The sequence below is a fragment of the Hippocampus guttulatus genome, chromosome 18, assembly GCF_054856545.1.
Source record: "Hippocampus guttulatus isolate MCC_2025c chromosome 18, RoL_Hgut_1.0, whole genome shotgun sequence".
Lineage (NCBI taxonomy): Eukaryota > Metazoa > Chordata > Actinopteri > Syngnathiformes > Syngnathidae > Hippocampus > Hippocampus guttulatus.
The window spans coordinates 8,799,146-8,812,246 of NC_141278.1; the positions used below are offsets into that span (position 1 = coordinate 8,799,146).

General features: G+C 42.6%; 1 protein-coding gene across 7 annotated transcripts in view; it reads right to left on the reverse strand.

The window, feature by feature from the left end:
- Positions 1–13,101, reverse strand: part of elmo1 (engulfment and cell motility 1 (ced-12 homolog, C. elegans)) — a 39,766-nt gene that overhangs the window by 11,313 nt on the left and 15,352 nt on the right. For 2 of the 7 annotated variants that reach the window (XM_086137258.1, XM_086137256.1), the window contains exons 2-16: positions 9,236–9,371; positions 7,878–7,918; positions 7,667–7,739; positions 7,527–7,577; positions 7,222–7,391; positions 5,912–5,947; positions 4,555–4,654; positions 4,303–4,454; positions 3,464–3,542; positions 3,078–3,119; positions 1,867–1,917; positions 1,651–1,773; positions 1,022–1,150; positions 616–720; positions 426–534 (exon numbers count right to left, since the gene is read on the reverse strand). In XM_086137258.1, the coding sequence (XP_085993384.1) occupies positions 426–534; positions 616–720; positions 1,022–1,150; positions 1,651–1,773; positions 1,867–1,917; positions 3,078–3,119; positions 3,464–3,542; positions 4,303–4,454; positions 4,555–4,654; positions 5,912–5,947; positions 7,222–7,391; positions 7,527–7,577; positions 7,667–7,739; positions 7,878–7,918; positions 9,236–9,313 (1,339 nt within the window). In that variant the 5' untranslated portion in view covers positions 9,314–9,371. Of the gene's footprint in view, positions 1–425; positions 535–615; positions 721–1,021; positions 1,151–1,650; positions 1,774–1,866; positions 1,918–3,077; positions 3,120–3,463; positions 3,543–4,302; positions 4,455–4,554; positions 4,655–5,911; positions 5,948–7,221; positions 7,392–7,526; positions 7,578–7,666; positions 7,740–7,877; positions 7,919–9,235; positions 9,372–12,796; positions 12,871–13,101 lie in introns of those variants that run through there. The other 5 variants (XM_086137261.1, XM_086137260.1, XM_086137257.1 and 2 more) reach the window with 4 other exon arrangements.

Below are 13,101 nucleotides of genomic sequence, written 5' to 3' on the forward strand. Positions count from 1 at the left end.
CATAAGTAAGACTTTATTTACAATTTTCTCCTGATGCCTTTTATATACTTTTTCAGAATATTCAATTTTTACTGTACAAAAAAAAAAAAGCGTATCCTTTTTGCCGTTTTGTTTTTACATGTTTACTGTACACTCCTTTCGCTGCGGCAGTTGCGAGCGTTCAAACGCAAGTCGCGTTTGAAAGCTCGTATCCTGACGACGACTCCAGACAGGAGCAAGACGGAGATTCGTTACGAGTTGCCGAGAGAGAGAGAGCTGTGCAGCGCCAGCGCAGCAGATGGAGAGCCGGGAGCGGCCCCGGCAGATGGAGAAGGGATACAAAAATAAACATATCAATAAATAATAATAATGCCAGCAAGTAGGAAAAAAAAAAGACCATCTGCTGTTAGTGTGTGTGTGTGTGTGTGTGTGTGTGTGTGACTTACGCAGCTCGCCGACTTTGAGGATCTCGCAGAGCATCTTCGTGAGTTCGATACTGCTGCGCCCGAACGGACACTCGTGCTTGTCTTCTCGACTGCTGTTCTCCAGAACGATCTGGCGCACCGAAAAAAGAAAAGTCATAATTATTATTCTTTTTTGGGGGCGCACAAAGATGGCCACCGATGGCGGACTGACCCTGATGTAGGCATCCTGGTGGTGCCTGGCAAAGTACAGCATGTTGTCCAGCGCCAACATCCCGGGAGGAATCTGTGTGAAATCCACAGCCGGGTTCACGTGGTTCTGCGGGGCAGGAGGGGGGAAAAAAAAGAATAAAGATGGGGACGCAATTTTGCAACATTGATGCTTTTTCAATTTGGGGTTTTTTTGTTTTTTTTTTTTGCTTGTCTATGAGGTTTTGCATCATGTATTAGCATTGAGCTGCTACCAGACTTTCATAAGTCAACAATGCGATTCGGTTAAAATCCGCGACATGCAACCGTCTTCGCTCAAAACGCAAATTTGTGTTTGCGCCTCCTAAAAAGTCATCTTGGAAAAATTCCCCAAGTTGAAGTAGGACTCCACGGTTGGTCAAGACGCTTACGATGAATCCGAGCTTCTTGTAGTCGCGCGTGTACATGGACTTGCGCTTCTCTGTGCTGCTGCCGTTGTTGGACTCGCAGTCCATGTCAAAGGCAATCCGGCGGAGCTCGAAGATGATGTCCCGTTGAGCCTGGCAAAAACATTGACAACAGTTCACGCCGGTAAAAATGTCACTTTTTAAAAAAAAGTTTGTGTATTAACCCTTTCTTGAGTCCTGTAACCTGATCACATGAACTGTCCCCCACAGTTCACATAAAAATCCCTTTTCTCTTAACAGAAATGAATTCAACTTCACATTATTTTGACAGCACCCCCAACATCCGTAGTTTGATATTACATAATCCCGCTGTGAAATAAGACATTTTTAGGTAAAAAAAATAATAAAATTGGGGGGTGGGGAATACCCCCCCCCTCAAAAAAATGTCCCTTGGTGAATAAGTCTATTATTGCACATTTATTTCTGATAAAAACCTTTTTGTTTCACCTCCATAAAATGAAGAGCTTTTTTTTTTTCCTCCTCAAAATTAGGACCTCCCCCAAGCCCCGCCCCCTTAAGATTTGATTGGAATATTTTTCCCTCCATCCATCCATTTTCCGAACCGCCACCCCTACTTAAAGTGAAACGCTGACCTGGTCCTGGTGGTCCATCTTGGTCATCATGCGGTCCTCCAGCAGGTTGAAGGTGAGAACCTGCAGAACGTACAGTTGGTGCGCCATCTCGTCGTTGATGGGCATCGGGCTCCGGATCACGTTCTGACAACAGCGAAACATGGCAACAGCACAAAGCCCGGATCAAAAAAAAAGAAAAGAAAAAAGCAAGACGAGACGAGCGGGTCGGGGCTTTACGCTGAGGATGATGGAGCGCAGTTGCTTCTGGGCCAAGATGTGCGCCATCTCCTGCACACCAGAAAGGGACAATAAGCGATGAGAAATTAAAACGACTTGAATTGAAACATTGGAATGATAACATTGCGACAACGAAGGGCAGGAAAGTAAAGACGAAAAAAAAAATAGAGGGGGGACAGTGCACATATCGTAGTCTCGGGGCCAGACTGAAAAGAACACAAATGAGAACAAAATGGTGGCTCAAAAAAAAAAAGAAAAAAAATATCCACAATAAAGAGCTCATTTGAATGAAGGTATCATTCTTGTAAAATTGAATTAGACTGTATTTTGTATTGTATAATATGTCATGGGCATTATTGATGTATTTAAAATGTTACATTTTTTGTTTTTTTTTCCTACCCATAGATATTTTTCTATTTAGAGTTTTTGCTCAAAAAGTTCAGATTTTTACCCTCAAAATATTCTTGTAATATTTTCCCTTCCTGGGGGAAAAAAAAAATCATTTCCCCCCTTAGAAATTCCGCCCATAAAGAAAAGAATAAATAAAACAACTGAAACAACCAACTTGTAGTTCCATTATCATAGGACGATTATTTTTTTGTCTTCAAAAAAATTACATTAAAAAAAAAAAACCCCAAAAAAAACCCAACGATTGAAAATATTCACATTTCCCTTTCAAGCACCCTGTAACCTGATATCATGATAAGCTGTCCAGGGTAGTAACCACTGTCTGTCCAAGGGTTAAATTCATACATTTTCCTCTCGTGACACTTTTTAAACTTTTTTTAAAAACATTTTAAATATGAAAAAAATGTATTTTTCTGCAAGCTGTGATTTTTTCTCCTCCCTAAAAATATGACTCAACTTATTTTTTTAAAATTCATCTAAATATTTCTTTATCTGTGAAATTCAGATTTTCTTGATGAACTTCCTGAATTATTTTTAACAAAAAAAAAATCCCTGTAAAACTATTCTCAATAATTTGTATTTTTCTTAACCATAAAATTAGGTCTTCTCTGCTATAAAATGACGCCTTTGTCCTTTAAAAAAAAATTGCCTTTATTGTATGAAATTATTCTTTTATATATTTCTTCCCTTTACAGTTTGGCAGAAAAAAAAAAAAAAGAAAGAAATGTCAGGTAAGGGAGGGGCTACTACTTGGGGTACGACAACCAACAGCAGCAACTCGCGTCGTGGTGCGATGCACTTACTGTCAGCGGACAATTTAGGATGTCCACAATGTGCTCATCAAACTAGCGCGTTGCGGTCGTGCGTGGCGAGGAAACAAAGTCAGAAACAAAAACAAAGACAACAAACACACCACAAGGTGAGCGAGAGTGACGGCGGTGTTGACAAAAAGATGAAGTCCAAAAAAATGTATCTTTTTCTTTGTTTTTTTTAAAGAGTGTTAAGTCATTCCAATGCGGCATTCTGGCAGATGTGGAGGGGAGGAAGTCGGTGGGGGGGCGGCGGGCGGTTCATTCATTATTAAAGCGCACAGCCGGCTGGACGGTGCTAATGCAACGAGGACGTTAGAAAGTGCAAGCGAAAAGCAAGCAAGGCGGGAGAAGTATGAGGAGGAGTCAAGTGTTCTTACTTGTCTCCTTTCCTCGGGAGCTTTGAGGAAGAGCGCATTGATGACGGCGATGGTGTAGGTCTGGATGTCCTGATCTGTCCTGGAAGGACACACACACACAGTGCCAACGTTACCCTCCCTTTCAAAAAAAAAAGAACATTAAAACAAACAAACAAACAAAAAAGGTGAACGCGCAGATGCCAAATAAGCTGATGTACTTTTACAAATCCGTTTCAGGGGCGGGCACTCAATTCTTCACGGATGCTATTAGTGGCATGGATCCGTCTCGATCCCCTGACAAATGCGGTACTTTTACAAAATGTTCTCTTTTTGTGCCGGTAAGATCCATTTTGCCTTTCTTGGACATTACAATAAATTAAAAAAAAAAAAAAAAATGAATAAATAAAAAATAATAAAATAAATAAACAGATCGCCCACCGCATTGGCATCAGAATTTAAAATAAATGAATTGAAGAAAATTACCCCCCCCCCTCAAAAAAAAAATCACCCATGAACTCGCATTGGCATCAGAAAAAATAAATAAAATCGCCCGTGGACTTGCATATTGGCATCAGGAAAAAAATGATCGCCCACTGACTCGCATTTGAATCTGAATTTAAAATAAATATAAAAATTAATTAAATCACCCCCCCAAATAAATAAATAAATAGAGATCACCCACGGACTCGCATTTGCATCAGAATAAAAAAAAAAAGAAAACATTATTTCACCATCTTATTTTTCCTATGGGTTTTATATGCGACGCACTTTACATTTGGAGGACACATCTCAACTCCCTGAACCCTTTTGAGAGGTTTTCTCCCAACTTTCTTCCGCCGTTTGTGCGAGCGCGCCCTCACCCCTGCAGGTGCGGGATGAGCTGCCCGATGGTGATCTCCTGCGCCACCTTGTGGTAGAGGTCTTGGCTGTTGAGCACCATGGACTCCAGGATGGCCAGCGAGCGCTGTAGCACGGCCGTGTCCATGGCCGCCTTGTTGACGTAGCCGGCGATCTGCAAAGCAAAAGAGGATTGCGGTTGCCTTTACAGCCCAGCCCACGCGGCGCTCGGCAACGTTGGTGTCATGTCTCCGTCGCCCCCCCCCCCCCCCCACCTTCTTGATGAAGGCCACGGAGAAAGTGTCCCAGGAGACGATGCCGTGGTCCATCAGCTCCACGAAGGCCGTGAGCGTGAACGAAAGCAGGTCGCCGAAACTACAACGGAATAGCCGGAAACGAAGCAATCAGTGACCCGCTCGTCGTTCCGGTCAGAGTCCGGATGGGGAAATCGAGCGAGGGTGCAAGCGGCCGGCGACAGATGAAGAAAAGATTCCGAGCTTGTTGGAGAAGAGACACGGAAAAGCAGCAGTGAGGCAAGTCAAAGACTGGAAGCAGACTTCTCGGATGCCAAGTCATGCAAAAGGAGGAAACAAACAGGAAGAGACGTCTCCAAAGTCACTGGACAACTTGTGCTTTTCGGTTGACCTCAAAATTGAAGGGCCAACACTGTATTTGGCGATATCTTGAACAAGAGTGACCCCTGGTGGTCAAATGATAACCTGCACAGCGCTTCATTTCATTTGGGGCGGGTGGCGCCATGAGAACACGAAATGAATTGATTGCACTTGTGTTATTTCTGACATCGTTAAAAAAAGTCAGAGGAAATGGACAGAGACTAAAGGGCACGAAAGTGACAAAAGTTACTGAATAAATATTCAAATGCAGGCGAGCGTGTTTTGCTGCCACGAGGTGATTTGATTGATGGTTGATCAGATCTAAAAAAAAAAACAGCACTTATTTTTGTATTTTGTGTGCATGTATAGTTTTTTTTTTAAATTTCTTGGTTCTTCAAAGCTATACTGAGATTTTCTTGCAAAATTCACAGCGGTTGTAGAAATAAAAAATGAGGACATCAATGGCATTCGGCGGGTCAAATTGTTCACCACAAACAAATCAACTCTCAATTATTAAGGACGCCGTCATAAAAATGGAGATTTTACTTTCAGCACAGCCTGCCACCCTGGAACCTTGTGGGAAAAAATAAATGTTTTGACACTCCCTGGGTTAAATCGTGTGAAATGATGATGATGAAAGAGCTGAAGAAAGACAATGAAAAGTTATTTCCAAGAAATCAGGACGATATGGTAAAACTCAAGCCCAGCGTCACCCGGAACAGCGATGACAGGACCACCAACATTTCATTCATCGGCCAATTGGCAAATGATCAATCATACGTGCTCGAAGGAGAGGAATAAATCTTGGTCGTCCTTTGCGTGAAAAGCCAAAGAATGACCTGGAAGGAAAAAAAAAAAAAAAAGGACATGCAACACAAAAACAGGAAGCCTCGAATGCGATTTCCCAGAAGGCCTTGTGGGGCAGTGAGTGGGGCGGGGGGGCGCTGTCAATCATGCAGAAGAAGCAGAAGAGCGCAGAACGAACGGGGCAGGGCGGGGGGGCTTTTGGGGTTCTTACCAGGGCTTCATAATCTTCTGGAGTTTCTGATAGCGCCTGCAAACATTCAACAAACTTTGCCGTCATATGCAAAAAAAAACAAAAGATCGGCAGCGAGAAGTAAACAAAACGCCAAATAAAGTGAAAATAAGCCAATTCAAAAAGTAACTACGAGTAGATGAGGATGACAAAAGCAAATGAAAATAACAAAATCAAACGCCATATTAAATAGAAAAAAAGGTCCATTCAAATAAGTCAAAAATAAATAAAAATAACGCATAACATAAGAAAATGTAATCATTGAATTATGAATTAAAAAAGAAAAAAAACAATTCTTTGAAAACGCCATTTAAATAATGAAACTGAAAATAATTAAAAAGTAAAAAATGATCCCCCCTCAAAAAAACTAAAAATTAACTCGAAAATAGATCAATACTAATCATATCCATAAAGTAAACCAAAAGCCCCCCAAAAAGTGAACAAATCAAGCTAACAAAAATATGCTGGAGCGATAAATGTGTGACTTCTCAAGTCCCTTCTAAAGAATTACATTTACAATTAACTGCTTTGTTGTGATCGTAATGAAAAAAAAATTGCAATAGATTCACACAATACGATGCTTTTGACCCTTTGCCATAATAATAATAATAATAGCGGAGGGTGCCATCTGCCTTTCGCTTGTGCAATCCACTGGACTGCACAGCATGCCAGCACAAGCAGTAGAGGTGATTTGCATAAAACGCAATTGAATGAGGCGTCAAAATGTGCAAACCTTGATTGGACAACTTGACAGAAAAAAAACAAAAAAAAAACCCCACCATCGTTCCATCATGGATGGAAAAAGTCCACCTCTGCAAAAACGGTGAAAACTTAGTAACCTTCGATTCAGATGGCCTCAGGAGAGGCCAAACACTTTTGGCACACAACAAATCATCTCCTCCGCCACTTGACGCATCAAATGTGAGAAGGGTGATATTTGGACGCAAGCGGTTCAGCAACACATGTAGACAGGCAGAATAACTGCACGCGACGGCATTTATCATTTGCAAAGAACGACTGACTAATTGTGATTTTTTTTTTAATTATTTTAAGGTACAAATAGATTCCTGTACTCTAAAAAAATTATCAGAAACTGTAATAATATTAAATTGAACTCCCAACAAAAAAAGTAAAACGACAAGTAAAGGCTAGCATGCAAGCTAATGATGAGCCTCATCAAGTGTTTTATTTGTTTTGTTTTTGCTCGGGTCTTTTCCGTCAGGCTGGTGTCCCGACACTCGTGTTCTCGTTCCGAGGAAGCTGGAAAGGCGGAGGTGCGCGGCGGGACTTACTCGGTGCCGCTCTCCACCATCTGGGTGAGCAGCGAGATGCCGTCCATATTGATGAAGTCCAAGGCGAAGGTGATGTCGCGCGAGGCGCTGGCCAGGTCCTTCAGCGCCTCCAGCTTGGCGTCCATACTGGACGACTGGATGCGCTCGTGCAGCTGAAGCGCCGTCTGGTACTGTCAACACACGCCGCCGTCGTCGTGGTGGTCAGATCATTTCCAAGTACATGCGTGGCATCCAACAACACCGCAGCTCTGCTTCGCTTTTGGGCTACGAGGGGGGAGTCATTGGAGAAGCACAGCGCCACTTACAGGTGAGGTGGTCAAGCGCAGGATGGAGCCGTTCTTGATGTCGTTGCGATTCTGAGACACAAAAACAACGCAGAAGTTTTTTTTTTGTTGTTTTTTTTTTGAGATGACAATTTTTTGGGGGGGTGTCATATGCAACAAACCTTTTCAGTGATGTAGAAATTGGTGGCGTCTGCAATTTGCAGCGCAAAATTTTCATGATTCCCCAGAGACCAGCTGCGACAAAAACAGTTGATTCACTCACGTGTAAAAACATCGTCGGGCATTTTCCGCCTCGCGCAAAACGCATTTTAGCTGATGGACGAATTTTTTTTTTTAAGAAATGTAAATTTTGCGTCGTATTTTGCGACTTACCCCTCACACACCTCTTTGATGATGGCCGAGAGCGGCTTTTTCTGTCGGAACAAGAAGATCATAGGAAGGTTAGTCGGGAGCAAAGAAAAATTAGCGGAGATCAACCTCGCACTTGCCGACCCCCCCAAATTTTTTTTGGACTCGATCGAGTTGAACGCTTCACAAAAAACAACGTCCGCTCAAACAAAGCGCCCCACATAAACAAATGACCATAAAACAACCCGACTTTGATCTTAAACTTGGTGAGCGGTGGCAAATTTTGAACCGATTGGAGAACATTTTGGTTGAACAATTTTGGAAAAAAATATTTGCAATTGTTTGCACCCCCCCCGCCCCCCCGTCCCCATCATTGTGATTTCATAGGTGATCATTTTTTTCCCCACAATGCCAAACACTAATGGATGGCGATGTTTACAGACGCACACACACACACACACACACACACACGGTTGGTTGAAGAGGGGACTAGCAAGGCATGACTCACGACGCCATATGCCGCCACGGGCCATTTGTATGCGGAATGAGGAGGCTAAGGAAGGATGAGGAAGGCGCTCATGAGGTGGAGGCGGCGTGCGTGTGTACGTGTGTATCGACAGCGACAAGAGGCGACAAAGGAGGGAGAGGAGGAGCAGCTGCGTGAGGAGTGAGGAGGAGGAGGAGGATGAGGAGGAGGAAGGAGGAAGAGGGCGCCCTCGGCGCAGCCGCATGGCGTCCCCACAGATGCAGGAGGACGGACGGCAACATCCGCAGAGGTTCGGCGAGCCGAGGTCGGCGCCCGTTGCCGTGGCGATGCCTAACTTTTACTTCCAGCGGTGCGTGTGTGTGACTCACACACACACACACACACACACACACACACACACACACACACACGATGCGTAACTTCCACGTAACGGCATCTTTCCCTCAGCTGTTCCCTTCACATTTTGAGAGCTAAAAAAAAAAAAAAATTGAGTCGTGCTTGTCTACAATTTTACGTTCAAGTGGTTGTAAAATATGCGTAGATTCCTTTGATAGAATGTTTTTAGAAGAAAGAATATTTCAAATTTATAGTTTTAAAATGTATTCACATTGAAATTATATTTTGGGGTAGTTAATTACATCTAAGTATGAAACGTAAAATTATATAAATATAATATAAAATAATTGTGTTTTGTTCCAGAGTGTTTCATTTTATTATGATTATTTTTATGAATGTGCATTTTATTTTTGCACAAAATATATGGACATGCCTATTTAATGCACAATTGCATATGTGTTTTATTGTATTCCTCCAACCTGAGAATAACGACAAAAATATATAAATGCATTTTTTAAATAAAACATTCAGTGAAAGCAGTGAGTGGTTTTGGCATCACCTGGTCAATCTCCATGAGCTTGGGGAAGGCCCCCGGCCACTCGATGGCCACCTTGAGGGTGTCGGCGGGTGGCGGCATGGCGGCTTACGGTGCTCTCGCGGCTCTTTCTCGAAAGTTGCAGGACGATCATCCACACCTGGCAAGACCCCAAACACACCTTTGTCACTTGGCGCCGCACACACTCAAAAAAGCGCAAGCTTCATTTCAGATCCATATTGCAATGATGACGATCATCGCCATCATGATGATCGTCACAAGAGCATCGAGACAAAGATGATCGTCGTCGTCATGCTGGTCGTTATCGTGGATATCGTGATGATGATCATTGTGGCGGCTATCACGATGATTGTCACTATGATGACAAACGATCAACAGTCATGGCGACGGTCGATCATCATCATGAGAAAGATCGTTATCGTTATTACCATGATGATGATCTTGATCATCATGAGGACGATCGTCATTGTTCTAATCATGAGGAACGATCGACCGACATCATCAGCATCATCATGAGAAAGATCTTCATCGTTATTCCAGTGATGATGATCTCCATCATCATGAGGACGATCGTCATTGTTCTAATCATGAGGAACGATCGACCGACATCATCAGCATCACCAGAGTTGTCATCAAACCTTCATTCGAAACCCGAATGTAAAACACCAACCCAGGCGTGAAATCCCGACAACATTAACCGTGATTTGCAACCCGAATTTGACACCCTCACCCCATTTTACATCCCTAACTGGAAACCTTACCCGTGACTTGGCAACGCTGTCTCCTAAACCAACTTGTAACCTGTGCACGCGCTCTAATCTTCCAACCTGTGAAGAGTGAGTCAACCCATAATAATCCACACCAGCTTCCTTTCCCGCGAGCGGTCGCCATGGCAGCGGCCGCATCAATAGCGACCGTGCATCTTTCTTTCAGAGGCCTGACGCTTATGTCACAGTCGCCGCCCCCAAAATAAAGTGACTCACCCTGCCAGCCTCTCCCCACCTTCATTATTCACATTCGCACTCATTGATCAGCACGAGCCCACTTGATGCCCTACCCCACAGAATGAAAAAAAAAAATCATTCAATCGCAGAAGAGATGGTGACTAAGTGAAGGAGCGACCTCAGCGACCAATCCGTCCACTACACACATTTGAGTGACAAACCGCTGAGTGCGATAGAGCCCCGAGTTGAAACCCTAACTTCAAACCCCGACCCTGACTTGAACCCAACTTTGAAACCACTACGCAGAGACTGCTAATCCGAATTCAAAACCCAAACTTGAAACCCTAGCCCAGGATAAAAACCAGAACTTTAAATACTCATCTTAGAAATCCCAAACTCATGTTTGAAACCCCGACAAACATCTGGAGCCAGCCTGAAACCACATCAAAGCCGTTTCTTTGCAGACACACAAAAAAGAAAACACCACCAATATGTTTTCATCTTTTTAAAAGTCCACAACAAAACCTTTCAAGATTCTTTCAACTTTCGTGGTGACAGCATTTAACCCCCCCCCCCCCCAAAAAAAGCAAAGCAAAGCAAAGCAAGGTTACCCGCCCGCTCTTCATGTGCGCTTTTGAAAAGCTGCTGCAGACAAAAGACGCCAAAGTTGCCCCCCCCCCCCCCTCTGTCTGCTTTGGCCACAAGACACTCAAGTTACCCCCTCCGGCGCAGGCGTACGCATCAAACACATACAAAAGTACAGAGGAAAATCTTTAAAAGAAAAAAAAAACAAAAACACATGGGACAAAGAGCAGATGCGTGAAAAGGAAGGAAAACAAAAGGCGAAGAAAGATTGACAAGCGGGGGAAGAGCTGTCGGGAAACAACGCAAGTAAAAACAAAAAACGCGCACACGCTTCACCAATTTTCATGACATCATCGCAATCTTAAGGAACAAAACAAGTGTGTAAAATAAACCTTGTTATTCAGGGATTAAAAGTCAGGTTGTTTTTTTCCCCTGAAAACTACGGGGCTTCTCAAAAATATTTAGATTTTTTTTTCTCGTAAAACGTCAAATGTGATTGTTTTTTTTTCCCTTGAAATATTCATTTGTATTTCTTGTGTACTTCTAACTTTTGCCTGTAAAATTTTGTGCAAGAGTTCAGATTTTTTCCTTGCACTTCACATATGCATAGTCAATTTTTTTTCCTAGTTGATTAATATTGTCAAAAGCAATTTTTTGGTGAAAATTCAGGTCATTTTCTTGTGAAATTCAGAATTATTTGGTAGTAAAACAAAAATTTTCTACCAGCAAAATTGAATATGTTTGGGGAATATTTTCTTGTAAAAAATTAGTTTGTGTGATTTTTTTTTCCAAAGTTAAAACAAAAATCTCATTTAAACAAAATATTTTTCAGAATACATAAATCCAACTTTTTCCTTGCAAAAATCTTGATTTGGGGTGTGAAAAGAAAGTATTTCACACCATCGCGAAAAAAATTACAGCCGGCGACTCTTTGCTGCACACCCAGCTCTAAAACGTTTTGAGGTGCCACATACAGCACACACAATCGCCGGGATTATACTTTTTTTTTTCTTTTTCCTTAACTGAGCCACCAAAACATGGTGTGATTGTCAAGCAAGAAGCAAGCATTCATAAGATGATAAATATAAATACACAAACACATACATACAGTCTCTAATGAAACAATCCGACAGATGATTTTGCAGCGCTTGAAAAACAAATTTGGCTGTCCTCTGAGGCCCTGAAGTGTAAAAAGGTAGAAAATGTCACAAAGGCCTCGCTACAATGTTGCAAGCAGGATATCCTGTCAACACACACACACACACACACACACACACACACACACACACACACACACACACACACACACACACACACACACACACACACACACACACACACACACACACACACACACACACACACACACACACACACACACACACACACGAGGAGGAGAAGCTTCAGAGAACTTCCAAACCGCAAACACGAAACTAAACGTTGCCGGCAAGCGATCCAGCGGCAAAGAGAGTTCACACTTTTGACATGGGCTCACGCCACTGCGCTACGCTACGCCTTCCGGATAGTCGGACGGTGTCTCGGCGCCTGCTCTCGGCTGACCCTGTTTAACGTGTCTTGAGGTGTCTGTCAGTGGGCTACTGATATATATATTTTTTTAATGGTGAACTTGTAAAATGACATTATTTTTAAAACATTTTTTTTCTCATGGAATAGTTTTTGGTGAAATTAACTTTTTTTGTTCATAAAATTCAAAATTGTTTTACAAAATTATTTTTATTGTGGGGCGAGGATAATTGTGACTCGTTTCTGGTAAAACTCTTTAATCGTAAAATTAGGGTTGTTTTCATAAAATTCAGATGAATTATTCTAGATGACCTTTTCTTGTACAATTTGGTTTTCTCATGAAAATGTGGCCTGTAGATATTTTTTTTAAAAACTACAAAATGATGCCTTTTTTGCCCCCTCTTCATTTTTCTCTCATAAAATAACTTTTTAATAGTAAAATGAAGAGTTTTTGACATAAAATGAGCATTGTTTATCAATATGCCTTTTCTCAGACGGTAAGCGGACTCACCTCGAGCGACTGGCGTTTGGCCTATTCCAACCTGCTCAAGATGTCGTCCGGAAAAATCGGCTTTGTCGACGCCACGGTGGAGCAAGAGGGGGGGGAGGAAGTAGGCGTTTGTTGAGAAAAGAGGAAACGAGTCCGCGCGGGTGCGCCGAGGAGGATGAGGAAGCGTGACGTCACCGCCAACAATGTCAATTAAGGTCCCATTCATTGAGCTCACCCGGCAAATATGTCAGCGGAACTGAGGATCGTTTCAGCGCAAACGGCGCCATGACTTGACCTTGGGTGGTATCTGCTCCACCCTGCATGAG